The 25975-nt window shown below is 41.1% G+C and overlaps 1 protein-coding gene and 1 pseudogene across 1 annotated transcript; both read right to left on the bottom strand.

Moving 5' to 3' along the window:
- Nucleotides 1–5554: 5554 nt before the first annotated feature.
- On the bottom strand, nucleotides 5555–24426 carry Haus1 (HAUS augmin like complex subunit 1). The gene is given in 10 exon segments (XM_047526567.1): nucleotides 5555–5738; nucleotides 7342–7389; nucleotides 11424–11495; nucleotides 12857–12922; nucleotides 13303–13426; nucleotides 15857–15991; nucleotides 17217–17352; nucleotides 23396–23557; nucleotides 23560–23569; nucleotides 24397–24426. Coding segments are annotated over 10 exon segments (834 nt in total). The 3' UTR covers nucleotides 5555–5687.
- LOC124965724 (twinkle mtDNA helicase-like) lies at nucleotides 8469–11124 on the bottom strand (annotated as a pseudogene).
- Nucleotides 24427–25975: the final 1549 nt, after the last annotated feature.

Genomic DNA, 25975 nt, shown 5'->3' with positions numbered 1-25975 from the left:
TTACATGAATGGTGTGAATCTACATTGAATACAACCATAGAAATGAAAAGTTGTACCCCATTTGTGTACAATGAATCAAAATGCAGTCTGTAAAAATAAGATTTTAATAAAAAAATGCACTGAGATTTCATCTCACATCAGTTAGAATGGCGGTCATCAAGAATACAAATAGGGCTGGGGAGATAGCTCAGTCGGCAGAGTTCTTGAGTTACAAGCACCAGTCCCTGGGTTCGATCCCCAGCACTGTAAAAAAAAAAAAAAAAAAAAAAATACAAATAATAGCCGGGCGTCGTGGTGAACACCTGTAATCCCAGTGGCTTGGGAGGCTGAGGCAGGAGAATCTCAAGTTCAAAGCCAGCCTCAGTAACTTAGAGAGAACTTAAGCAACTCAATGAGACCCTGTCTCTAAATAAAATACAAAATAGGGATGGGGATGTGGCTCAGTGGTTAAGTGTCCCTGGGTTCAACCTCCAGTACTAAAAGTCAGAAGATCAAGGGTCTTATGTTTTCTCTCATATGTGGAAGCTAGAAAGGAAAAAGGAAAGGAAAGATGGGGGCAGGTCTCATGAAAATCAAAGGGAGATCAGTAAAGGAAAGGGACCTAGGAGTGGAAGGGATGGAGGGAGGGGGGACATGCTGGGGCATGATATTGGCCAAATTATATTGTTGTATTGTGTGCATGTACAAATATGTAAAAGCAAATTCTACCATTGGCTGGGCATAAGGGCTCATGCCTATAATCCCAGTGACTCGAAGGCTGAGGCAGGAGGATTTTCAGTTCAAAGCCAGCCTCAGCAATTTAGTGAGGCACTAAAAGACTCAGTGAGGGGTTGGGGAGATAGCTCAGTCGGTAGAGTGCTTGCCTTGCAAGCATACTTTAAAAAGGGCTGGGGATGTGGCTCAAAGCTTAAGTGCTCCTGGGTTCAATCTCTGTATCAAAAATTTTAAAAAATCTATTATTGTGTACAACTATAATGCACCAATAAAAAATGTGGGAAAAAAACCCAAATAGTAAAAGCCTGTGATCACAGTCACTTGGAAGGTTGAGGCAGGAGGATGGTGTTTTTGTTTTTTGTTTTTGGTACCAGGGATTGAACCCAGGGGGACTTAACCCCTGAGCCACATCCCCAGTCCGTGTTTTATATTTTATTTAGAGACAGGGTCTCGCTAAGTTGCTGAGTCTGACTTTGAACTGGCAATCTTCCTGCCTCAGCCTCCCCAGTGACTGAGATTACAGTCAGGTGCCACTGTGCCCAGTACTGAATAGTATTTTAATCAGCATTTTTACTGCTGTGACCAAAAGATCCGACAGAACAATTAGAGGAGGAAAAGTATATTTGGGGGCTCGTGGTTTCAGAGGTCTCAATGCATAGATCATTGCTCTGAGGCAGGACACGTGGCAGAACAGGGCAATAGAGGAAAGCAGGTCAGGACATGGCCACCAAGAAGCAGACTGCTCCACTCACCTGGGACAAAATACATCCTCCAAAGTCATGCCCCCAGTGATCTACCTCCTCCAGCCTACAGTTATCCTCCCTACCTACCTAAGTTACCACCCAGTTAATCCATCCAACTAGATCAATGCACTGATTAAGTTAAGACTATCATAACCTAATTGTTTTACCCCTAAACTTTCTTGCACTGTCGAACACAGGGGCTGTGGTGGGACACCCAATCTCTAAATGCCATGACAGGTGGCAAATTTGAGACTAGACTGGGTGACTCATCGAGTCTGTGTCTCACAGTAAAAAACAGAGGGTTTGGGGCTGTAGTTCAGTGGTAGAGCACTTGCCTACCTTTCTGTGAGGCCCTGGGTTACTCTGGGTTTACTCCCCAGGACCACAGGGGGCAAAAAGAATAGTTGAGAGTTTATGTATTTACTTTTTTGGGCGCTGGGGATTAAACCCGGGTATTCACACATGCCAAGCAGGTTCTCTTCCACTGAGCTATACCCCTAGCTCCACTGCTATTTTTTTCTTTAGTATTATTTGTTTGACTGTTTTTACACTTTGAGGAGCTTGGACAACCCCGGTTCACTTAACCACTTAGCCACGTCCCTAGCCCTTTTTGTATTTTATTTAGAGACGGGGTCTCACCGAGTTGCTTAGGGTCTCATTAAATTGCTGAGGCTGGCTTTGAACTCTCGATCCTCCTGCCTCAGCCTCCTGAGCCACTGGGATTACAGGCATGGACCACTGTGCCTGGCTCCCAGTCAAGGTTTCTAAAATAGTTTAAAGCTAACTAGGATGACTGAGACATTACAGATTAGTCAAAAGCAAGTAATACAGAAGGAAGATCTTTGGGCTGGGAAACAAGCAATCCAGGTTGGGTGTGATGTCTAGGCACTCATTTTCCTCCTTCAAACCTTCATTTCCTGCTCTAGGACACTAAATTTTGAACTGGACAGTACCTTCTGATCCAGTAGTCTGTGAACTTACAAAGCACCTCTCTGAGATTGAGGGGAAATTCTTATTTATCTTATACCCCATTAGCTAACAGGTAGTGTTCAGTAATGTTAAGGAACGAGTGAGGGAGGGGTGAGGGGGTGGGGCAGCTGTGCTTTCCATTTGACACCTGGCAGTTTAGCTGATGTCTTTAAGGTCACATTGCTAGGTAGCATTAGGGCTAACTCCCATGCTCAGTGTCTGAACACGATGCAGAATATCTGGATTCTGAAGAGGTAGAGAGAGCAGCTCTCTTCCCCACACTGTGGAGGAGGCTGTCAGCCCACAACTGCTGCTGCAGAATTTAAAGAAAACTGTAAACGTGGGAGCTGGGCACTGCGAGATAAGCCTAAAAATACACACCTGCACACTGGGAGAGGAAGCCGCGCTCGGATCAGAAGGACGTGTGTGCGTGATGATCCCAAATAAAGCTGGCAGATTGGCCTCTCTGGGCGGTGTCCCATGCAACCCACAACAGCAGCAGTCCAGGCACAGGGCCATAGTCAGCCTGGGGTGAGCCATCTGTCACGTGCTCCTGTGACAACCCACAAGAAAAATTTCCCTGGCAACCGAACAGGCTCCAAGGACATCCATATACAATCCTTGGTCTACTCTTAAAATAGCATCAGACATACTTTCACGTGGAACATCTTCTCATTCATGCTGCATGTCTTACCCAATATCCAGCTTCACTTGCTTCCCGGAGCACAAGCTGTCAGCTGGTTCCATTCTGCCGGTAACCTGAGCCCCTGCCTAGGTCAGTGTTCTTAATTTAGTGTAGGCAAAGGCAAATTTATTTATTTATTTATTTGGTATCAGGGATTGAACTCAGGGGTACTTGACCACCAAGCCACATCCCCAGTTCTATTTTGTATTTTATTTAGAGACAGGGTCTCACTGAGTTGCTTAGCACCTAGCTTTTGCTGAGGCCGAGCTTTGAATTCGCAATCCTCCTGTCTCAGCCTCCTGAGCTGCTGGGATTACAGGTGTGTGCACTTTGCCCGGCTTCTAAGCTTTTTTTTTTATCTGGAATCATTTTCAGTTCACTGGGTAGAGTACTCCTGAACCAGGCCTGAGGTTCAACTGCCAAAAAACAAAACTCAAAAATGAGACAAAACGAAATATGACCAGAAGCCAGCCCAGAACAGTAGCACAGACCTGTTTTAATTCCAGCTACTCAGGGACTGAAGAAGGACGATCAAAAATTCAAGTCCACCCTATCCTGGTTGCACACTCCTTTAATCCCAGTGACTCCAGAGGCTGAGGCAGGATTGCAGGTTTGAAGCTAGCTTCAACAATTTACTGAGGCCCTAAGCAATTTGGTGAGATCCTGTCTCAAAAAATAAATAAATAAATAAAATAATAAAAAGGGCTGGGGATGTAGGGAAGTGGTAAAGTACCCTGGGATTCAGTTCCTAGTACAAAGTTCAAGGCCAGTTTCAGTGACTTAGACCTTGTCTCAGAAAAAAATCAAAAAGGGGCTAAGGATTAAGTATAGTGGTATAGCACTTGCCTAACATGAGTGAGCTCCTGATTTCAAGTCCCCAGACTCAAACCAAAACAAAACTGACTTAGCAACTAATACATATTTGGCTAAGGAAAATGGACAGTTTCCAAAAGGATGTAAAAATGTCTTTTTTTGGTTGAAAGTATAGGAAAGGAGGAGGGATCATTTTAATGTTATTTGGATAATTTTTTTTTTTTTTTTTTTGAGACAGGGTCTAAGTTGCTGAGGTTGGCCTCAAACTTGAAATCCTTCTACCTCAGTCTGCCAAGTCTTTGGGGTTACAAACATGAACCACCACACCTACTCTTTTTAGATAATCATTTAAAAAATGAATTATTTTTTGAATTGCATAGTATAAAATTTAAAATCAAACAAACAAGCATATAGTGAAAAATCTCTTTTCCTTCTTCACTTTACCACATTTGTCATGTCCTTGATTTAAATATGAAAGATTTCGCCATGTGGGAATTTTTAATTTTACAAAGCAATAGAATAATTCAGTTGCTTCAATTACTGCTCCTGGGTTTTAGTCATATGTTTCTTTTTTTTTTTTAATATTTTTAGTTGTTGATGGACACAATATCTTCATTTTATTTTATTTTTATGTGGTGCTGAGAATCGAACCCAGTGCCCCACACATGCTAGGCAAGCACTCTACCACTGAGCCACAACTCACAACTTCAGCCCCTGGTCATATGTTTCTGACTTTGATTATTTAAAAATCAAAATATTAAAACTATATTGACTTCTTTTAGTATGTTATTTTATTTTTCTATGGCACTGGTGATTGAACCCAGGGGCGCTCTATCTCTGAGCTACATCACCACTAAATTGCCCAAGTTGGCCTTAAACTTGTGATCTTCCTGCCTCAGCTTCCCAAACAGCTGAAATGACAGGTGTGTGCCATCGTGCCCGGTTAATACCTTCATTTATTTACTTACTTATTTTGGGTACCAGATATTAAACCTGGGGCGCTTAACCACTTAGTCACATCCCCAGCCCTTTTTATTTTTTATTTTTAAAACTCTGAGACAGGGTCTTGCTTAGGGCCTTGCTAAGTCACTGAGGCTGGTTTGAACTTATGATCCTTCTGCTTCAGCCTCCTGAGCCACTGGGATCACAGGTGTGTGCCATTTTGCCCAGCCTGGTTAGTACTATTATTAAAATTATTTTATATCTAAATTTTTGGTCCTTTGGATTATCCTAACATAACACAAGAAGTACAGATCTCTAGCATCATGTGGTGAACTGTTCATCTTTCTAGCACTGATACAAAAGGTCACTTTTTTCATAAACTAAATTCTGCATATTATTAACATTTGGAGGTAGGCAGGTGAGCTGATTAGCAAGAAGCGCAGCAAACCCTTGGAGAAGGAAGACAGGAGGCGAAGAAGAACTGGATCTTTGTAACCTTCTCCTTTCACTCTAGCTGACCCAAACAGTGCATGCATGGCTGCTCTCCCAGTGCTCTCGGAACAGAGCTCCTGAAGGGTTCCTAACTGCCAACCACAACCACACAGAAAGCAACAGCTGACAGAAATGCTTTTTAGTATAAAACAGTGTTTTGGCACAAAAATACTATGCATAACCAAAGCCATTATTCTTTTAATAAGGACATTATTATTTTATTTAAGAATACAGAAATTATGTTATTAAGGCATGACAAGAGGGAAGAAATTTTTTAAAGTCCTACTCAATTTACTTTGTTAGGAAATAGGATGTTTATTTGGCTCTGGTCACAGTTCCATCATGTCTACTTTCTTTGTAAGTTCTGCTTCAATGGTATCCTAAAGGAAGAAAGAAATCACATAAATAAAGATATAAGACTGATACTATAACTTCTAATGTGATTTAAAGTCAGGTAAGCAAAAAAGAAAACCATTAAAACAGATTTTGAAAAATGCCATCATATCAAATATGCTTTGAGGCATTCCCAGTCCCTTGCTTTCACATTTCCCTTCTCCCTCCCAGGCTCCAAGGCCCAGTTTTCAGATTCCTAATGATTTCATACACCTGAAGGAGGAAGAAGCCTCTAGTGAGATGCGGTAGTACAGAGGTTCATGAATAGAACAGACTCTTCAGACCTTCCCCCTAAAGCAGCATTCCTCCAGGGTCTCTCCTATAACCTCTTCTCCATTCTCACTGCACGACCTTATTGCTTCTCATCGGGCCTAAATGGGCCAACTGGTTTCTGCATTTTCTTTCTCCCTCCAATGCATCTTATAACTGGTTACAGAACAATCTTCCTAAAGCATTGGCCTGATCAAAAAGCACAGTTTCTTTGTTTTGTTTTTGATACTGGGGATTGAACCCAGGGGCCCTTTACCACTGAGCTATGTCCCCACAGTCCTTTTTTTTCTTTTTGGGTTTTTTGAGACAGGGTCTTACTAAGTTGCTGCAGCTGGCCTTCTGATTCAGCCTCCAACATAGCTGTGATTACATGCAAGCAGCACTATACCAGGCTAAAAATCACAGTTTTGATTACATTTTTCTTGAACTTAAGAAACAAGAAGTAACCTTCATTAGCTCCCTACAGTTTCCTCTTTATATTTAGGACCCTTTACCTCCTGATCCCTTTAATTTTGGGGGGATGGGTGGGGTACTGGGGATTGAACTCAGAGGTACTTAACCAGAGAGCCCATCTCTAGCCCTTTTTATTTTTGATTTTGAGACAGGGTTTCACTAAGTTGCTGAGGCTGGTTTTGAATTTTTGATCCTCCTGCCTCACTACTCCCAAGTCACTGGGATTGCAGGAGTGTGCCAGGCTTCCAACCCTGTTTTTTGTTTTTTGTTTTTTGTTTTCCCCCTGCGGTGCTGGGGATTGAACCTAGGGCCTTGTGCTTGCCAGGCAAGCACTCTATCAACTGAGCTATATCCCCAGCTCCCAACCCTATTTTAAGTTGCATACTCCTAAGCAGTTGGACCTCATCACTTGCCACAGTTGGGAAAATTCTTCCTGTTTTCAGTTCTTAAGTCTATAGCTGGAACAATAGGCAGGTGCCACAAAAAAAGTGTGTGTTTTTTTTTTTTTTTTCGGTGGTGCTGGGGATCAAACAACCCAGGACCCTGCATATACTGGGTAAGCACTCTGCCACTGTGCCACACCCCTAGCCTGCCATTGTTAGTTCTTTTTACCAAATACTCTATATCTCTGAATCCCTCTTCTCCACGAGGAAAATCTATGGAAAAACTTAAAAAACAAAAAATGCCACTATGTATTTTTTATGGAAACAAATACACACATATGCACACCAAAAAAATATTAAAAGATGCATGGCAATGACACAGCAACTTTGGGAGGAGGCAAGAAAAGAGTATGAAAGGTGTGCTAGCTATATTGACATGTATTTCTTCTTAAGAAATCTTAAGAAAAAAGTGGGAAGTACTTACTAATTCTCTTTTTGCTTCTTCAATTTTCACTTGAGCAAGTGATGGATTCTTTCAAAGAAAAATAAAACAAGGAAAGGTTATAATGTTTCAATTCAATTGAGGGGGGGAAACGTACAGTGATCCCTTTCAAAAAAGCAAAAGAAACTACAGAGGAAATATCCAACATACATATAATCCTGAAATTCACCAAAGACTCTAAATCCTTAAATATAAGCCCACTATTATCATAACTATTCAGTGCCTTTTTTTTCATGAAAAAGAATTTTTTTCACTAAAACTTGAAGAAGTCTCTATATTTAAATAAAGTCCTAACTCCAGCTGTTCATCTGAAGTAGCACACAATGGAAACAGTGTCCAGGTGGCAGTCACTCTGGGCTCACAATTTCCTATCATGGCTCCATGGCCAAGCAATCAAGCAGGAGGAAGCTCCCATTTCAATTTGAGGCCCTGATATTACAGTTAAGCACATAGGATCAATTTTAGCAGGTGCCTCCTCATGCCTGACTGTACAAAGCAGGGAGCAGGGGGACTTGGTATCCACATGTCACCCTTTGACTCTGAAAGCCTAACGGATGCAGTTTCAGCAAGAAGTCTCCTATCCCATTCTAGGTTCAGGGGGTCTGACCTCACTACCTTGAATTTGACTTGCTCATTCCCATCTCAGGGTTCTGTGCTTTTCTCTTTGCCTGGATCCTTCTCTCGAGATGCTCACATGATCCACTCCTAGTTCTTGAGGCCCCAGGTCACATGTAGTCTGCTGACCTTTGTAGGCCACCTCATCTATATAAGCCTATGAGCACTCTATCGCATTACTATTTTCTTTATAATATTTTTACTAACTAAAACTTTTATTTATTTATTTATTGCTTGTTTAGAATACTGGTTCTGTGGAAACACAGACCTTATTTTCCTTTTCAGTACTATATATTCAGGACTTTGAGAAAAGCCTAGAACACAGTAGTTGTTGGAAACAGCAGCAATTTCCTCACCATGAAACCCTGCCCTAGGCTGAGAAGGGCCCAAAGCTCAGAGACTACAGGATAGAGAAGTTCTACCAGAGGGCCAAGAAAGCATCTATGGCCCAGCCTGTCCCACTGAGCTCATTTCAGTGACTGTTCTGCCTTTACTTAAGGCTTAGAAGTGTCTTGCTAGTAGGGATTGGGGCCCTGGCCTAAGTTAAGTCTCAAAGTTTTGGGGCATAGACCCTTTTTTTGCCAGAGAGCGTTTTTTGGCCACCAGTCCACTGTCATCCTTGATGTTCTTGAGCCATGCTTTGTTCTTTGGCGGGATGGAGAAGGTGAGAGAGTTCTTGTTGAACTCAAGTGGGAAGACACCCACGTCTCTATCAGAGTGGTTCTTGGACACCTGCAGATACCGTTTCCCTGGCCCAGTTACTACTTTCCTGTCCTGCAGGATCAGAACATTATCTGCTTCTTGGCTTGCTTTGGCTGAGTCAAAAGTGGATTGGGGCTGGGGATATAGCTCAGTTGGTAGAGTGCTTGCCTTGCAAGCACAAGGCCCTGGGTTCAATTCCCAGCACCGCAAAAAAAAAAAGTGGATGCTGTTTGCACTTCCTTGTCATCACCCTCCTTCCCGGAGTGAATGGTCAGTGTAACGTGGCAGTTGTTGTCTGTTTCAAACTTCTGAAAGGCCCCAATGATGTAGTTTTGAGCTGCAATCCTGTCTATAGATAGCTGTTTGTGACACATCATGAACTGCAAGTTGTCGATGACCATGTGACAAACATCATAGACACAGACTACATGCTGCATTGTGTCTATTACAGACCTGATGCTTTGCTGCCCCTGGAAAGTCAGGAAATAGAGGGGCTAGTCCTCAAAGCGGTCAGTCCACTCTTCACATTTGTCCAGTTGTTCTTCCAGCTGTCCCACAGCAAACTGGGTCAGCATGACCTGGGCTAGTCTCACACTGCTGATCTCAAAGCTATCCCGTAGTGTATACCACCTAGGTACACAAATCCAGGGCAAACTCACTGAAGAATGTCACCTTTCCACTGCCTGTTGGCCCAGTGAAGACTGTCAGCTCACCCTTTCAGTGCCCCTTCAAGAGATGATTGAGGTCTGGGAAGTGGCTCCAGTGGACCCCAGCTGCTTGCTCCACATTTGACAGTCCTCCTAGCACTTCTTCCCGAAGCTGCTTGAAGGACACAATAGATTTGTGCCAGGCAGACAGGGCAGGATGAAGAATATGAGAAAGAGTTAAGCCTTGGTTCATGGCCTTGAGAGGATGGGGCTGTTGGTTTCCAGGACGCACCAAGGAGTAACACTTGGGGTTCAGTTTTCTGGCAAACAACCTAGCAGCTTCCCATGACTGAAGGTCATCCCCTAACCAGAAGGCGACTTGTCAGAACTGTTCAAGGTAAGGGAGTAAAGCAGGGGGTAAGCAGACAGTTGTTTGTGGGAGGGCAAGAGTGGGCAGCTCCACAGACTGGTTCAAGACCAGGGTGTCCAGCTCATGACTGGTCAGGACCACCTCAACATCTCAACAGCTGATCAGTGATAATCCAAACAGGCTGTGGTAGGCACCAGGCTGGGGAACAGTGGTCTCCATGTAGTGCACTCCATCTCCCTGGCCTTCAGCCCCCAGAAGCTTCAGGGCTCGTAATCCTAAATCCATGGGGAGAACCAAGGGAAGACCACATTGCGAGCAGGTCATAGATATCAAACACCAAAACACAAGTGTGTCATCTGTCACTTTGGTAAGGCCAAACATCAAACAAGCCAACTGGGCTTCTTCTGGGTCAGGCAGCTCCCAGAGAAATATTGCTTGGCCAGATCCTTCATACCTCTTCATTGTCCTTAGCTTCTGGGGCCTGACGAAGCAGGGCCCCCTTTGGCCCCATTTCTTTGTCCCTCCATGCTGGCCTGGAAGTCTGCCCAGCTGCCTTCTGCTAGGCTCCAGTCATACAGAGAAGGCAACCTGTGGTCTTGTCAGTGAAGAGGCTGAGGGAAGGGCATCACCAGTCTGATCCTTGAACTCTGAGGACCCCAGAAAGGAGCCTGGTGCTCAAAGGCAACTGTAGCCATCCTGGAAGGGGATTCCATGTGCTCACAAGTACTGCCAGATTTTGGATGTAGTTCTAGGCAATACTTGTACCTCCCAGGCTGGGAGACCTTCCTTCCTATACTTGCAACGAGGAGAGCCTGGGACTAAACTTTGGGGCAAACCCCTGACCCATCCACTCCCCACACAGGGACAGCAAGATCCAGAGCAGGTATAACCCTTGGAGAAGGACCCACAGTCCTAGTAGAGTAGGAAGTCACTACTTGAAAAGCCTTAAATGCCTGGTTTGGGTGCCTTCATTAGGTCAACCCTAGGGAGCACTCCACAGAGTGCACTTTAGCTGCCTTGTCTCCCCTAAAACTTGTCAGAAATATTCCCCTGAATCTTCCTCAGTCTTTTCGCATTGCCACTTCACATCTCTGCCCATCTATGTGACCTTTCACACATGTCCCTCTATAAAGGCTCCCTTACCTCTGGTATCCTTTACAGTTTCTCTCCACCACCACCTCTGTGACCCTCTACTCGGTCCTTGCTGCTATGGTTTCTCTGTAACCATTTCCTCACTCTACCACCCTTCACGCTGTGCTCATCTCTACAGTCGTAGTCATCTGCATCCTTTCTGTGGTCCCTCTGTTCTAGGACCTAAGTGGAGACCCTCTTCGCAGCTCCTTCCCTTTCACTAGGACCCTCCACACAGCTGGGATGCTATCCTATGATTCCTGCCAGTCCCAGAAGAACATGCCCCCTTCCACTCTCTCTTTTTTTTTTTTTTGCGGTGCTGGGGATCGAACCCAGGGCCTTGTGCTTGCAAGGCAAGCACTCTACCAACTGAGCTACCAACTGAGCTATCTCCCCAGCCCCCCCTTCCACTCTCCCTGTGTCCTTCCTCTGTTGTTTCCAGGAGGTCCATGGTCCGGCCCCTGGCCAGACGTCACTCGTGGTAATCTCAGAAGCAAAACTCCCCATCTGGTGCTTTTGGAGAAGGTTAAAGACAATCACTTAGCATGGGCACTATACACACACACACACACACACACACACACATGAATAATAATTACCGGCATTAAATCTAAATAGGACTCCAACTTTTTCTTCAAAGGTACAGTCTGTCGTTTTAGTTCTGCCAGTTTCTGGGAGTGAAATAACAGAGTCACAGTGTAATACAGGCATTCACATTGCAAAGAAACACTGCCAGTTTCTATGTATTTATTTATCTGGTACTGGGGATTGAACCCAAGGCACTCTACCACTGAACTACATCCCCAGTATTTTTTTCTTTTTCATATAGAGATAAGGCCTTGTTAAATTGCTTAGGCTAGCATCTGATTTGTCATCTTCCTGTCTCAGCCTCTTGAGTACCTGGGATTATTGGGCCTGTGCCACCACTCCTGGCACAATGTCCTTTTCTGAAATAAAATAGAATGCAGCATTAACATCGGGATATTCTATTTACTTATTTGGTGGTGATGGACATTAAACCCAGGACCTTAGACATGCTAAGCAAGTGCTCTATAACTGAGCCACACCCCCAGTCTAAGGATATTTTAAATAAAGTTACCAAAGAGGTTGACATAGATAAACTCACTTCCAGTGGAAACAATACTTACAAGATGCTTAATATAGGAAAGTTCTACTCTACCCCCATTTATTAAGAATAGGACTTCAGTATGCTACCTAGAAAGACCAAAGAGTGTAATTAAAAGGAATCACAATGTAAAGGAACAACTAGAGTCTCAAATACATATTTGTGAGTTGTCAACTTTAGATTCCAAGGAACGGGGCATGGTAGCATAGGCCTGTAATCCCAGCTACTTAGGAGGCTAAGGTAAGAGGTTCACAAATTTAAAGATCATCTGAACAACTTTAGAAAAAGGTTGAGTCAAAATTTTTTAAAAATTTAAGAAGGGCTAGGGGTGTAGCTTAGTGGTAGAACACTTGCCACAAATGTGGAAGCCCTGGGGTTTGATCCTCAGTACCACACACATATATAAAATGCTATGAGCTGGGCATGGTGACACATCTACAATCCCAGCTACTCAGAAGGTTGAGGCAGGAGGATTGATGGAATCCAGGAGTTCAAGACCAGGCTGGGCAACATGGCAAGACCCTGTCTTAAAAAGAAATAATTAAATAATATAAAATAAATAAATAAATGCTGTGGTTTGAATGGGTCCTCCAAAAATTAAGCTGAAATCTGACTGCCATTATAATGATATCAAGTGGTAGAAAACTTTAGAAGTGATTAGGTCATGTTCTCATTATGGTGGGAGTGGTTTCCCAATGAAAAGGACAAGCTCAGCCTTTTTCCTTCTCTGACTCCTGCTTACTTGCCCTTCTGCCATCTTATGATACAGCAGAAGGCCCTCACCAGAGGTAGCCCTCTCTGATCTTGCACTTCTCAGCCTCCAAATAAGTTTCTATTATGTATAAATTACCCAGTCTGTGGCATTCTGTTACAGCAGCAGATAACAGACCAAGACAAGAAGCTCACCTCTGACAGTGCTAGCAGTGACTGATGAGACAGAGAAGCATCCATGCCCCTAGCTGAAAGTTGTTCCTATAGTTACAAAAGAAGGAATTTGGGTAAGAAAATAATTTTGAAAGTGACCATCATGAAGTATTTTTAATACATAATACAGTGAAGAGAAGCTACACACCACAGATGAAAATTTACACATGCATCTAAGCCTTCTGTTACATGTGAATCCTTTCCACACTCATAAATGTGACAAGATGGATACAGAGTTCAAAGGCCTTTGCGCTTCAGTGTCTGAATGCCTGACTGAATCTGGATCTGCTGCTAAGTAATTATGCAACCTTGGGCAAGTTACCTATCTTCTCTGTACTTCCGTCATTCATAAAAAACTGACTAATGATACTGCCTAGTTGTAAGAATGAAGTTCAAAGAGAGCTAGCTATATTTGGTCCTTCACAAACCTCTGCAGCTTTGATTCCAAATCTGAACTCCTCTGACTTGGCTTTTAGGAAATCCATGTTCTGAAGACGATTGTCAACTTTGGCCCTTTCAGTAGACAGATGCAGTTCTGCCTTCTTGAGATCCCTTTAAAAAGCAAAATTAAAAGCATTTCTCCTCATCCTCAATGAAATAATTATTAAAAAAAAAAAAAAAAAAAAAAACCAAACTTTTTGGATTCAACACTAGCTTAGCCAATAACAGCTAGCCTACTTGCTGGATTCTCGACCATAAATCTTATATCCCAGACTAGCACACATTCTTTCAGGGCACCTTCCTCACCATACTGCCACAAGATTTTTTTTGCAGGAAATACTAAATAATTTTAAGGTTAACATGCTAATTATTCACTGATATAGTAAACCTGTACTCAAAAAAAAAAAAAAAAAAAAACATGACTTAATAGCTTGTATGGTGTTGCATGCTGCAATCCCAGCTACTAAGGGACTGAGGTAGGAGGAATCAAAGTTTGGGGTCACATCAACAACTGAAGGAGACCCAGTCTCAAAATAAAAATTTTAAAAGGGCCAAGGATTTGTTTCAGTGGGAGAGTGCCCCTGGGCTCAATCCCTGGTAACATGCATATACACAAAGAAAAAGAGAAAAAGTGACAATAAATCCTAAAGTCAATGTTGTGTTCTGGGAGTCCCAGACTCAGTGTGGGAGGGACAGGTCTCCACTACCCACAGGCTGCTCTAGAGTGTTTTTTGGTCAGGGAATGCTGGTCTGGTTCCTGTAAGTAGGCATCCTCCCTTCAGTTTCAGACTCAAATTCTTTTCACCAGTCTTCCACGGCTACTGGACAGTTCTGTTTTGTTCACATACTTTTTTTGTGGGGAAGGGGATCAAAATCATTGGAATCAAATGAACTCAGTTACATTTCCATTTCTACTCCTTTAATCTTGTTGCTTAAACTTGAGCAAATGTCTGTCTACAGTTAATATTAGACAGTTATGACAGGTGCTTGCTAAACGTTCTCTTGAACCCGGGAAACTGCCAACCAGAAATTAAAAATGTAGATTCCCAAACTGGGAGCCCTGTCAATGAAGCTAACCCTAGGTGCCAGTCACTGGGGCCAGGGGACTCAGTTCTCTGCACCTGGGCCATCACTCAATCTTTTAACTATTAGTTGGTCTGAGGGCAGGGGATCATTACAAAAGAAAGAAAGAAAGAAAGAAATACACACACAACCACACACACCCTAAAGCCCATTTTTTTTTTTTTTTTTTTTTTTTTTTTTTTTTTGTGGTGCTGGGGATTGAACCCAGGGCTTTGTGCTTGGGAGGCAAGTCCTCTGCCAACTGAGCTATATCCCCAGCCCTAAAGCCCATTTGAAACATGAGGTCCCAAAGGCCTTTATACTAAATGTGATTATGACACAGTGCCTTGCATATACATTGTCAATGTTTGAGTATTTTCACATACCACCAATTACTTGTGTGTTTATATACATAATCTCTATTCACAGGCCCAAATCTCTGGGGCAACAAGGACCTTAAGAAGGACCACAGCATCAAAGAGGGACATCAATCCCATAGCAAAAAAGTTCAACAAAATACAATGTGATTTTAAGTTGTATGGTAGTTTGCAAATTAAAAAAAAAAAAAAAAAAAAAAAAAAAAAATATATATATATATATATATATATACAGCTGGGTGTGGTAGTGTAAGCCTGTAATCCCAGTGATTTAGGAGGTTGAGGCAGGAAGAATCCAAGTTCAAGGACAGCCTGGGCAATTTAGCAAGAGCCTGTCTCAAAATAAATAATTTTTTTTTTTTTTTTTTGCGGTGCTGGGGATCGAACCCAGGGCCTCATGCTTGCGAGGCAAGTACTCTACCAACCGAGCTACATCCCCAGCCCCTAAAATAAATAATTTTTTAAAAAGGGCTGTGTGGGGCTCGGGAGATAGGTCAGTCGGTAGAGTGCTTGCCTTATAAGCACAAGGCCCTGGGTTTGACCCCCAGCACCAAAAGAAAAAAAAGGGCTGTGGATATAGCTCAGTGGTAGAGCACCCCAGGGTTCAATATGCAGTACCAAATGAAAAAAAAAAGTACATTTTGAAAATTATAAAACCCACATTATTTGTAAAACAAAAACAAAGGTAATAAATTATATAAAGTAGAAGGTAAAAATTTGCATATGATCATTCCCCACCTCCATTAAAGTTATTTTCTACTAAAAAGAAAAATGTTTTATGGATCTCATTTTCTCATGTAGTTTTTTTGGTCCTAGGGAAGAAGTGCTTCACCACTGAGTCACATCCCCAGCCCTTTTTATCTCTTTGAGACAAGGTCTTACTAATTTGCTTAGGGCTTTGCTAAACTGCTGAGGCTGGCTTTGAACTTGAGATCCTCCTGCCCAGCCTCCCAAGTTTCAGATTATAGGCATGTTCCACAGTGTCTGGCTTCCCTCATAGTTTTGAAAATCATACCTACTGTCAAAACTAAGTCTCATAATGTTCCATTCCATTACTGTCTTTATAATCAAAACTGTCAACACTTTAAACGCATTTACTTACTCTTGAAGACATTTTTCTAATACTAAAGTTGCAGTTAGATTTTTTTCAAGTTTTCCCAATTCAAGCTTTATCTCTTCATTTTTGGATTTGGTACGAAAAAGATCAGAGGTCAAATCATTCACTGCAGGGATAAAACTAAAAGAAGAATCTGGTTACATACATAAGTTGAGAAAATAATGATACATATTTATCATTAAAAATGATCTTATCTCTATGTAGGTTCTGATATAATCATACTGTTTCATATCTTTATGCATTTTTTTTTTTTTTTTTTTTTTTTTTTTTTTGCTGTGCAGGGAATTGAATCCAGGGCATTGTGCTTGTGAGGCAAACACTCTACCAACTGAGTTATATCCCCAGCCCTCTTTAAAACACACTCCTCAGAGTGTTTTGCAGGTTGTTTCCATTGCCTGGAATGATCTTCTTCAGCTGGCAAAGTTCTATTTGTCTTTCAAAACTCTGCTGATCAGCCTACATGTTCTTACACCTAAAATGCTGCTCTGAGCATTTACATTGGTAATTAAACAGAACAACTGTGTAGATCACTGATTATGATAAGTTGTAATGGTAGTCCTAGCTGAGAAATGACCACCAGTGAGAGTCAGATGAACTTTGGAGACTAGGTTAGGATCCCAATTTGCTATTTACTAGTTTGGAGAAGCTTTTACCTACCCCTCCTGATCCTCAGTTTCCTCTTAGGGTTGTTGAATCATGTGTATACATGTATAGGCAACTGTCACAAAGAATGAAGGTCTACTCAATAGAATAATAGGTACAGACCAAGATTTACCATGCTCGGGCTGGGGAGGTAGCTTAGTGTAAAGTGCTTGCAAAGCACGTGCAAGGCTTTGGGTTCAATCTTCGGTGCTGCATAATATAAAACAAAATTTACGCTGTCAGACCACATTATTTAGCCTACACTTTCTTATTGTTTATAGGGAACAGCGTAAATTATACCTAATCCTTCTCCAAATAAACATGCGAGCCAACCTTTGCAACCTAATCCTAAAAGAAAAAAACATCAAAAATTTACCCACGACAGGGCTTGGAATATAGCTCAGTTGGTAGAGTGCTTGCACAAGGCCCTGGGTCCTGGGTTCAATCCCCAGCATCACAAAACAAATAAAAAATAAATAAATAAATAAAATAAAATAAAATAAATTAATTAATTAGTTAAAAATTTACCCATGGCAATTTCATCTGAACTAATCTTACTTATTAGCAAAAATAAGCAGTGAGTTTAAATGGCTTTTGTATTTATTGTTAATTTTCTATACAAAATTACCCTGAGAACCAAAAAGTCTACAGGCCAAGACTTTACAACATATATGACTACAGAAATTACGTCGGTCACAATTACCTTGCTAGTGAAGTGTCCTTTGTTTCAAGGGCCACTGCACTGTCAACTAAAGCATTCAGATACCTGGAACCAGTGTTAGACAGATTGGCAGGGGAAAAATTCACGCTCTCCATGAGAAGGTCTTGAAGATGCTTGGCTGAAAAGAGAATTTCATGATGACTAAGATGTTTTGTCTTTTTTGTTTTCTTAAACTTTTAACATCTTTACTGAATTATAACTTATACCATACAAACTGCCCACGTAAAGTATATAATTTGATGGATTTTAGTATATTGATTTGTAAACCTATCAACAACTCTATTCTAGAACATTTTCATCACTCCCCTAAAATAAACTACATATTCCTTAGTCATGACTTTTCAATCTCCTAACCCACAAAGCCCTAGTAGCCACTTATGTCTCTATTCACCTGTCTATTCTGAACATTTCATTTAAATGTATCATATAGTATGTGGTCCTCAGTGATTTAGCATAATAGTTTCAAGGTTCATTCATGCTGCAGCATGTGTCAGCATGTTCATTCCCTTTTGTGGCTGAATAATATTCTGGTGTACAGAAAGAATTTCTGTTGTATGGGTATGCCACATTTTGTTCATCCATTCATTCATTAATGGACATTTGAAAAATAAAAAATTCTGCTATAAATATTGATGTGTAGGTTTTGATATGAACATACATTTTCACATCTCTTGGTATATACCTTGGAGTTAAATAGCTGGTCATAAGGTAACCCTATTTAACCATCTGAGGAACTACTGAAATGCATTCCCAAATGACTATGCTTTTACATTCTCACCAGAAATGAACAAGGTTTCCAATCTCTCCACGTCTTCCCCAAAGGTTGTTGTATCTTTTTGATTATAGCTGTCCTGTTGGGTATGAAGTGGCATTATAGTTTTGACTTGCATTTCCCTGATGGCTAATGATGCTGCTTGTTAGCCATTTGTAAATCTTCTTGGAGAAATGTTTATTCATATTCCTTTTGCATTTTAAAAATGGCTGACTTGTCTTCTTATTGATTCATAAAAGTTCTTTATATTTTACAGATGTAAGTCCCTTATCACATATGTGATTTACATGTATTCTCTTCCAGTCTGTCAATTATTTTTTTTTCATATTCTCTCTCTCTCTCTCATGTGTGGAACTGGGGATTTAATCTAGGGGTGCTCTACCAACCCTTTTTTATTTTACTTTGGGTCAGGGTTTCAAGTAGCTGAGGCTGGCCTTAAATTTGCAATTCTACTGCTTCAGTGTTCAGAATCACTGGGATTATTGGCATGTGCCCCTTGATCAGCTTGAGTTAATCCTTACGAATGGTGTGAGGTAAGATTCAACTTAATTCTTACATATGTGGACATCCAGTTGTCCCAGCACCATTTGCAGAAGACTATTCTTTCCTTTATTGAATTATACTGTCATACTTAGCAAAAATCAGTTCTCCAGGAGACCATTTCCATCATGAATCATGACCTGTTGCGGGCCTGTTTTCCAGTGAAAATTATAAAAAACAAACAAATAACCATTTGAAGACTCTGAAAATAGTCATAAGGGCAAATAGCAAATGAAGAAGCAGCAACTCAATAAAATCTATGCAAATTCAGTAAAGAAGGTGAGAGTTTGTGGCATTTGAATCACGACTACTCCCTCTCTCCTCCCTTCTAGCTTAGTGAGGTGGAGACTCCACTGGCGATTGTTGCAGTCAAGAGCACAGGGCTCCCTCTGCTCCTAGCTCCTAGCTTGAGGGCTTTCTTCCTGTAGGAGCAGGACTACAACATTTTGGGTCTTGCTGTAGCCATCTGTTGCTGAGACCAAGTCCCAGATGACCTGTCACTGCTTTGAGCATAGTAGTTCAACCTTGGATGAGGTATAATGAGGCTCCTGTAGATCTAGTGAGGCAGAGAATCCACTTCAGGAGAGGCAAGCCAAGATGACCTAAAACTGCTGCACTTTCCCACCGCTCAGCATCCACAGTGAAGGTGCCATTCAGAGAAGCTTGCCATTGCCCTACTCCCAGACCCAGAGCCCAGGCTCAGAGGTTTTGCCTGGATGGTAGGGGAGAAGCAAGTCAAAATGGATACCTCACCCTCTCTTCCTAAAAGAACTAACTTCGTTTGCAACATAGCATGGAGAAGTTCAAGCCTAAGTGCATGTTTAAAAATGTTAGAAACTGCAGTAAAAGGCAATTGGGAGCACAGTCAGGCCAGTGAGTTTGTCGAAGAGAACCAGGGAATAAGATATCTAGGAATCATCCTGGAGTTAGAACAACTATTCAATGAACCTCAAAAACGATTCCTTTAATATATGCCAAGTATTTAATAGTGATGATGTACCAGTAAAATTTCTCCAGAGAAACAGAATTATCAGGCTTTACTAGGACATGGACACACACACACACACACACACACACACACACATTTATCTATATCTGCCTTATATGATGGTGTGGGCTGGCAATTCCAAAATATACAGGAAAGCCAGCACAGATCTCTGATGTTATCATACCAATGCAGAATGTTTTCCTCAGGAAATTCTGTCTTGCTCTTAAGGTCTTCCACTGATTGGATGAAGTCTGATCAAACTAAAGAACATAACTCCTGTATATACAGGCAGCTGATCATAGATGTCAATATCTATAAATTATTCTCATGGTTGTACCTCCTAATTATTTTATAGATTTTGTTGTATGCATTACCCTATTGTGAAATCTCTCATGTGACTAACAGATTATTCCTTTTTTGCCTTTATGATAGTCTGTGTTATAGAATATTTCATGTTTTAGGATAACTGGCATTTATCTACATTTTTTATACTTCTTGTGGAAGCTAATGTTGAATCTTTCAAAGTATGTACTTCCAGCAGCATCAGACACAGAAACCATTCTGAATAATTAAAAATAAGTACTTACAGTTATTTGCAAAACAGAGGGAAAAAAAAACCCTATTCCTTTAAGAGAGTCAGATTTCAATTAATTTGTAGAGCAACTTATGCCTCAGGGCATTGTTAAAAACAAGTGTCAGCTATGGATTAGTGGAATTTCACAGGTAGGTGCTCAGTGAGAAACAGGAACAGAGCCCTACCAAACCATCATCATCCAAGGGTGACTGGGCATATTGAAGCACACATCTCCCTGAGGAGCAGCATCAGAAGTTTAACACTGTGGAAGGCAACCAGACCTCACAAAAACAATCCAGCCAGTCACTAAACAAATAAAAAACAAAAAAGCAAATAACAACAAGAGGAAGGGAAAGAGAGAACAGAACCCAGCATTGCTATAATATATTATCTATAATGTCTAGTTTCCAACAAAAACTATGAGGGTAGGGGATGGGGATGTAGCTCAGTGGTAGAGTTTTTGCCTAGCATGTGTGAGGTCCTAGGTTCAAACCCCAGCACTGCAAAAAAAAAAAAGAAACAAATGAAACAATGAGGGATAGAAAGAACATGAACATATGACCCATAAGCTGAAGGAAAAAAACAAAAAATAGCAAGCAACAGCTGGGCATGGTAGTGCATGCCTGTAATCCTCATGAATTGGGAGGCTGACGCAGAAGGATCACAAGTTCGGGGCCAGCCTTAGTAACTGAGCAAGGTCCTAAGCAACTTAGCAAAACTCTGTTTCAAAAATCTAAAAAATAAAAAGGGTTAGGAATATGGCTGAGTGGTAAAGTGCATCTAGATTCAACCTCCTGCACACACAAAAAAAGCAAACAATAGAAATTGTCTGGGAGTTTGTTAGACTCATCAGAAGACCTCAAAATCTCCAAAATAAGTATGTTCACAGAACTAAAGGACACCAATTTTAAAAGTAATAAAAGGTCAGGTGACAATGCTGCATCAAATAGATAACATCAATAGAGAGCTAAACTTTAAAAAAAAAAAAAAAACTAAATAGAAACTTGGAATTAAGGAGTATAATAATTGAACCAAAAAATTCACTAAAGGGCTGAGCATGTAGGTCATTGGTGAGGTGCTTGCTTATCACGTGTGAGACCCTGGGTCTGATCCCCAACACCGCCAAAAATTTTAAAAAGTAAATCACCAGGGAGATTGGGTTGAAATGGCAGAAGAATGAGTAAATGAATTTGCCAAGCACATGCCTATCATCCCACGGATTCTGGAGGCTTCGGTAGGAGGATCACAAATTTGAGGACAGTCTGGGCAACTTAGTAAGATCCTATCTCAAAAAAATTAAAAATAAATAAAAAGGGCTGGCTATGTAGCTTAGTGGTAGAATGTCCCTGGGTTCAATCCCATTACTAGAAAAAAATTTAAAAAGATAGAAAAGGAAAAAAGGAAAAAATAAACAAGAAATAATACCTAAAAATTTACCACTTTTACTGAAAAAGAATAACTTTCACCATCAGGAAGCCTAACAAATCCAAGTAGGACAAATGCAAAGAGATTCACAAATAGACATTAGAATAAAAATGTTGATATAACAGACAAACAGAAGAATCTTAAAAGAAGCAAAAGAAACCTACTTGTTACAAGAAAACCTTATAACAGACTAACAGCCAACAACTGGGACCACACGTGGCATAACATGCAAAATGTTCAAAGATTAAAAACCGTCAACCAAGTATCCTACATCTAGCAAAAGTACTTTATGAAAATGAAGGCAAAAGCTGGGGCTGTATCTCAGTGGTAGAGCACTTGCTTAGCAAGTGAGGCCCTGATTTCAATCCCAAGCACCACAAAAAAGTGTCACTCAGAAAGGTTTAAGGTCAGAAAAATAACCATACTTTGAAAATCCTTAAAATTTTAGTTACAGGATATAGACAAAAAGAAAGCTCCTACAAAATGAGATTATTCTGGACTCAAAGTCCCCTTTTTAATGTTGTATTTTAGTAACTACAAAATGATTATTTAAAAATAGGGCAATTTTAGAAGAATATGTACAGGAGAATCTGACTACAAAGGAGTAACACACAGGAGTGATGGAACCGCTCTGCATCCTGATTGTGGGGGTGGCTCTAGACTCTACATGTGTTAAAACAGTACATAAAACAAAGACTCAATTTTGCTAAATGTTTTTATGAGTTTCTTTTTGTGTGGTGCTGAGGATCGAACCCAGTGCCTCACGCATGTGAGGCAAGTGCTCTACCACTGAGCTACAGCCCCAGCCCAGCTAAATGTTAATTTAATTTGATTTTATATTTTTGGTACTGGGGATTGAATCCAAAGGTACTTTTATCACTGAGCTACAACCCCAGTCCTTTATTTATTTATTAATTTATTTATTATTTGGGGTCCTGGGGATTGAACTCAGGGGCACTCAACCACTAAGCCACATCCCCAGCCCTCTTTTGAATTTTATTTAGAGACAGGGTCTTACTGAGTTGCTTAGCGTCTCGCCATTGCTGAGGCTGGCTTTGAACTCACAATTCACCTGCCTCAGTCTCCCAAGTTGCTGGGATTACAGGCCTGCACCACCACACCTGGCCCTTTTTATTTTTGGAGACAGCATTTCCCTAAATTGCTTAGGGACTTGATAAATTGCTGAGGCTGGCCTTGAACTTGTGATCCTCCCACCTCAGTGGGGTTGCTGGGATTACAAAATTAACTATATGTTAATTTTAGTAAGAAAATTGGGAAAAAGTACATGTGTAGTACCATCTACTTGTTAAAAATAGGGTAAATGTAAGTTTTACTTCCTTTCTGTTTGGTATATTTCCAAATCTAAAGACTTTTGTCAATCTTTAGTTTAATGGTTTGTATTATGAAACAATGAATATCTTGAATGTACTTTTTCACATAACATGTCCAACAGAAATTCTAATGCAACTCCCTGATACATAGCCATAGGTTATTGTCTAAGTCTCCCACTTTATGGTTGCCACCTCAGATGTCCTGAAAGCTCCTTATGACTAAGGCATTGGGCTGGAAGCAAACCAAACAAATATGTAAGGAAAAAACACACAAGGTATTTGTACATGAAGCTAATACTTTTGGACTCATTATTTTAGGGCTCACTAATTTCTATCAGAGTACCAATAAAACATTTACTACAATGAAATATGTGATTTTGAAAATTACTACTGTAAAATCATGACAGTAGAAGACAAATCTGGATAAAATAAAAAAGCAAAACAAGTAGTATACACTAATCTTGAATACTCTGGTGTTATATACAATTTGGTTACTTCTATTATCTCATTCATAATTCTAGACAATCTCACCTTCAGATTCATATTCACTTGCTTTCTGTTTCAAGTCTTCTATTACCAGGTGGATGTCCCTGTCCCGGACCCTGTTGCGTTCTGAAAGGTGATATAAAATCTCTGTGGTCCGAGGGTTCACCTCATACTGTGGAATGGGATGATCTCCAAATATTTTTTTCACCACGCAGCGACCTAACCATTAAAAAGAAGCAAATAATAAAAGCCTTGTTTGTTGTAATGGCACGCATGATGCGACTATGACAAAGAAGCAAACTAAATGCTAAGCCTATTCTGGCGTCCTACTTCACATTCTAATTTGTCTTTGGGGATATACTAGATGCAGGACATAAAAAGCAAGCAATCACAATGAAAAATCGTTCGAAAGTCAAAATGAGCCTGGTGCGGTGGCGCATGTCTGTAAACACTGCGAGGAGGGAGGCTGGGACAGGTGGATCACAACTTTGAGGTCAGCCTCAATAATTTAGCGAGGCTGTGTCTCAAAATAAAAATAGAATTCTTAGGATGTTCAGTGGTTCAATCCCCAGTGGGGGTAAGGGGAGAGTCAAAATGACCAGATAAAAATCCATTCTTTCCCAAAGTTGCAAAAGTAGTGTAGGCTAAAAATCTGCCTTCCTTGGAAAACCTTAAAGCGGAAGAGTTTTGCCACACACCATAAACCCCGCAGCGTCGGGATGCAGCTCTGGTGGAAAAACTCTAGTAGGAAGCAGTAAAGAACCTCAAGCTTGGAGGGAAGGTGGGTTTGAATTCAGAAGTCCCACTCCAGTCTTCCCGGAGGGGGTTTGAGACAGTGACTGGGTCCCAGCAAGGAAAGGCCGGAGAAGGGAGGGAAACGTCCTTTTCCAGGGGTCTTAACAGACGTGTGCTCGCAGATCGGGAAGGCGGTTTAGAGTTTGGGAGAGAAAAAAGTAGACATGGCGTGCACGGGACATCCGTCGGCGAGTGGATGTGCCAAAGATGAAGTGTCCAGGAAGACGCAAGTTCCCGCTCCCGCCCATCACCTGCGCTTCTTTTTCCTCCCGCGCCTCCATCACCGCAGCCCCGCCACTTCACGCGCCACTCCTCGCGGGAGAAACGCTCCCTCCGAGGGCCCCGCCCACACGCCATTGGCCCCGCCCTCGTCGGAGCGGGGATTTCTGGGAGTTGTGGTTTTTATTCTGACTCCAGGCCGCAGAGTCCTTGGACAAGGCTGGTCAAGACTCTACCTCTGTAGCCTCCCCTCCTTGCCACCTCCCTGCTCTCTTTGCCCTCTGTGTCTAATCTCCAGGTATAATCTGTCACACTGTATTTAACACTATGAGAGGGTTTTATATAGCGATGTTTAATTTTCTATACATTTTTATATTTTTGTTTGTTTACAGGAACCCTGTAAAATACGTGGACACAAATTATTTTACCTATTTTCACGTTAAAAACATCCCTACATGGATTAAATGACAACCAAGATTAGGTAGTAGAGTTAGAACCTTCCAAAATGTTTGGGTTGCAATAAGGAATTTCAATCTCCACACTGCTGCTAATAGCCTCCTATAGTGTGTACTGTGTTCCTAGGAAGAGCAGAGTGCTCAAAGGTCAATGTACTTAACTTTTTGTGATATGTGATTTAGTGTGAAATTGTGGATCAGACTTATCACCAAATACCTCCTAGATCGATTATATGCCTATTTGAAATGTTAAGTCTTTCTTTTCAAAGGAGTCTTACTGGCTAGCCAAAGCCATATTTTATGGCTTCCTTATTTTGTTTCTGATACAACTTTGCTCAGTAAACTAAATTTCAGATAAGTTGGTGCAATCACTATGTATGGAGAAAATAATCTTTAGCCCTTTGTCCAATTTTTTTTTTTTTTTAAACAAATTTTGCAATTTTGTTTTACATGCCTTCCTCCCCCAGGGTACTGGGACTGAACTCAGGTGCACTCTACCATTGTGCTACATCCCCAGTCCCTTTTATTTTTTCTTTCAAGACAGAATCTTGCTAAGTTGCCCAGCCTGGTCTTGAATTTAACAATCCTCCTGCCTCGACCTCCTGAGTTGCTGAGATTATAGACTTGCCCTACCATACCCATTGTATGCAGTGTGTATGTATGTGTGTGTGTGTGTGTGTGTGTGTAGTTTTTGTTTGTTTGTTTGTTTAGTTTTTTTTATTTTGGGTACTTAAGATTTAACCTAGGGACATTTTATCACTGAGCTGCATCCCTAGCTCTTTTTTACTTTTTACTTTTTGAGATAGTTTTGTGCTTATGGACTCTCTAAATTGCTGAGGCTGGCCTTGAACTTGAGATCATTTGCCGCATTGCCTTTTTTTTTTTTTTTTTCTTTCTTTCTTGGTCTATTTCTCCTCACCCTTGATTCCAGTGAAAAGGATTGCCGTATTTATCCACGGCTTACCTTGAAAAGAAGTAAAACAGCAGAGAAAGGAATTACTGACCGTTTGTAAGCCATGTTTCAGGACATGATCCTTTAACCCACATTATTCATAAGGTCTTAGGTGTAAGCAGAATTTGGTCGATGGAGCTGAATTAATTGCCTCCTTGAATAGAGAAGTGAAGTGAAGGTAACCTTAATTGTCTCCACTATCAC

This window comes from Sciurus carolinensis, chromosome 15, assembly GCF_902686445.1.
Source record: "Sciurus carolinensis chromosome 15, mSciCar1.2, whole genome shotgun sequence".
In the NCBI taxonomy this organism is placed as follows: Eukaryota; Metazoa; Chordata; class Mammalia; order Rodentia; family Sciuridae; genus Sciurus; species Sciurus carolinensis.
Note: the sequence above shows the minus strand (reverse complement) of the source record. Positions and strands in the feature narration are given on the sequence as shown.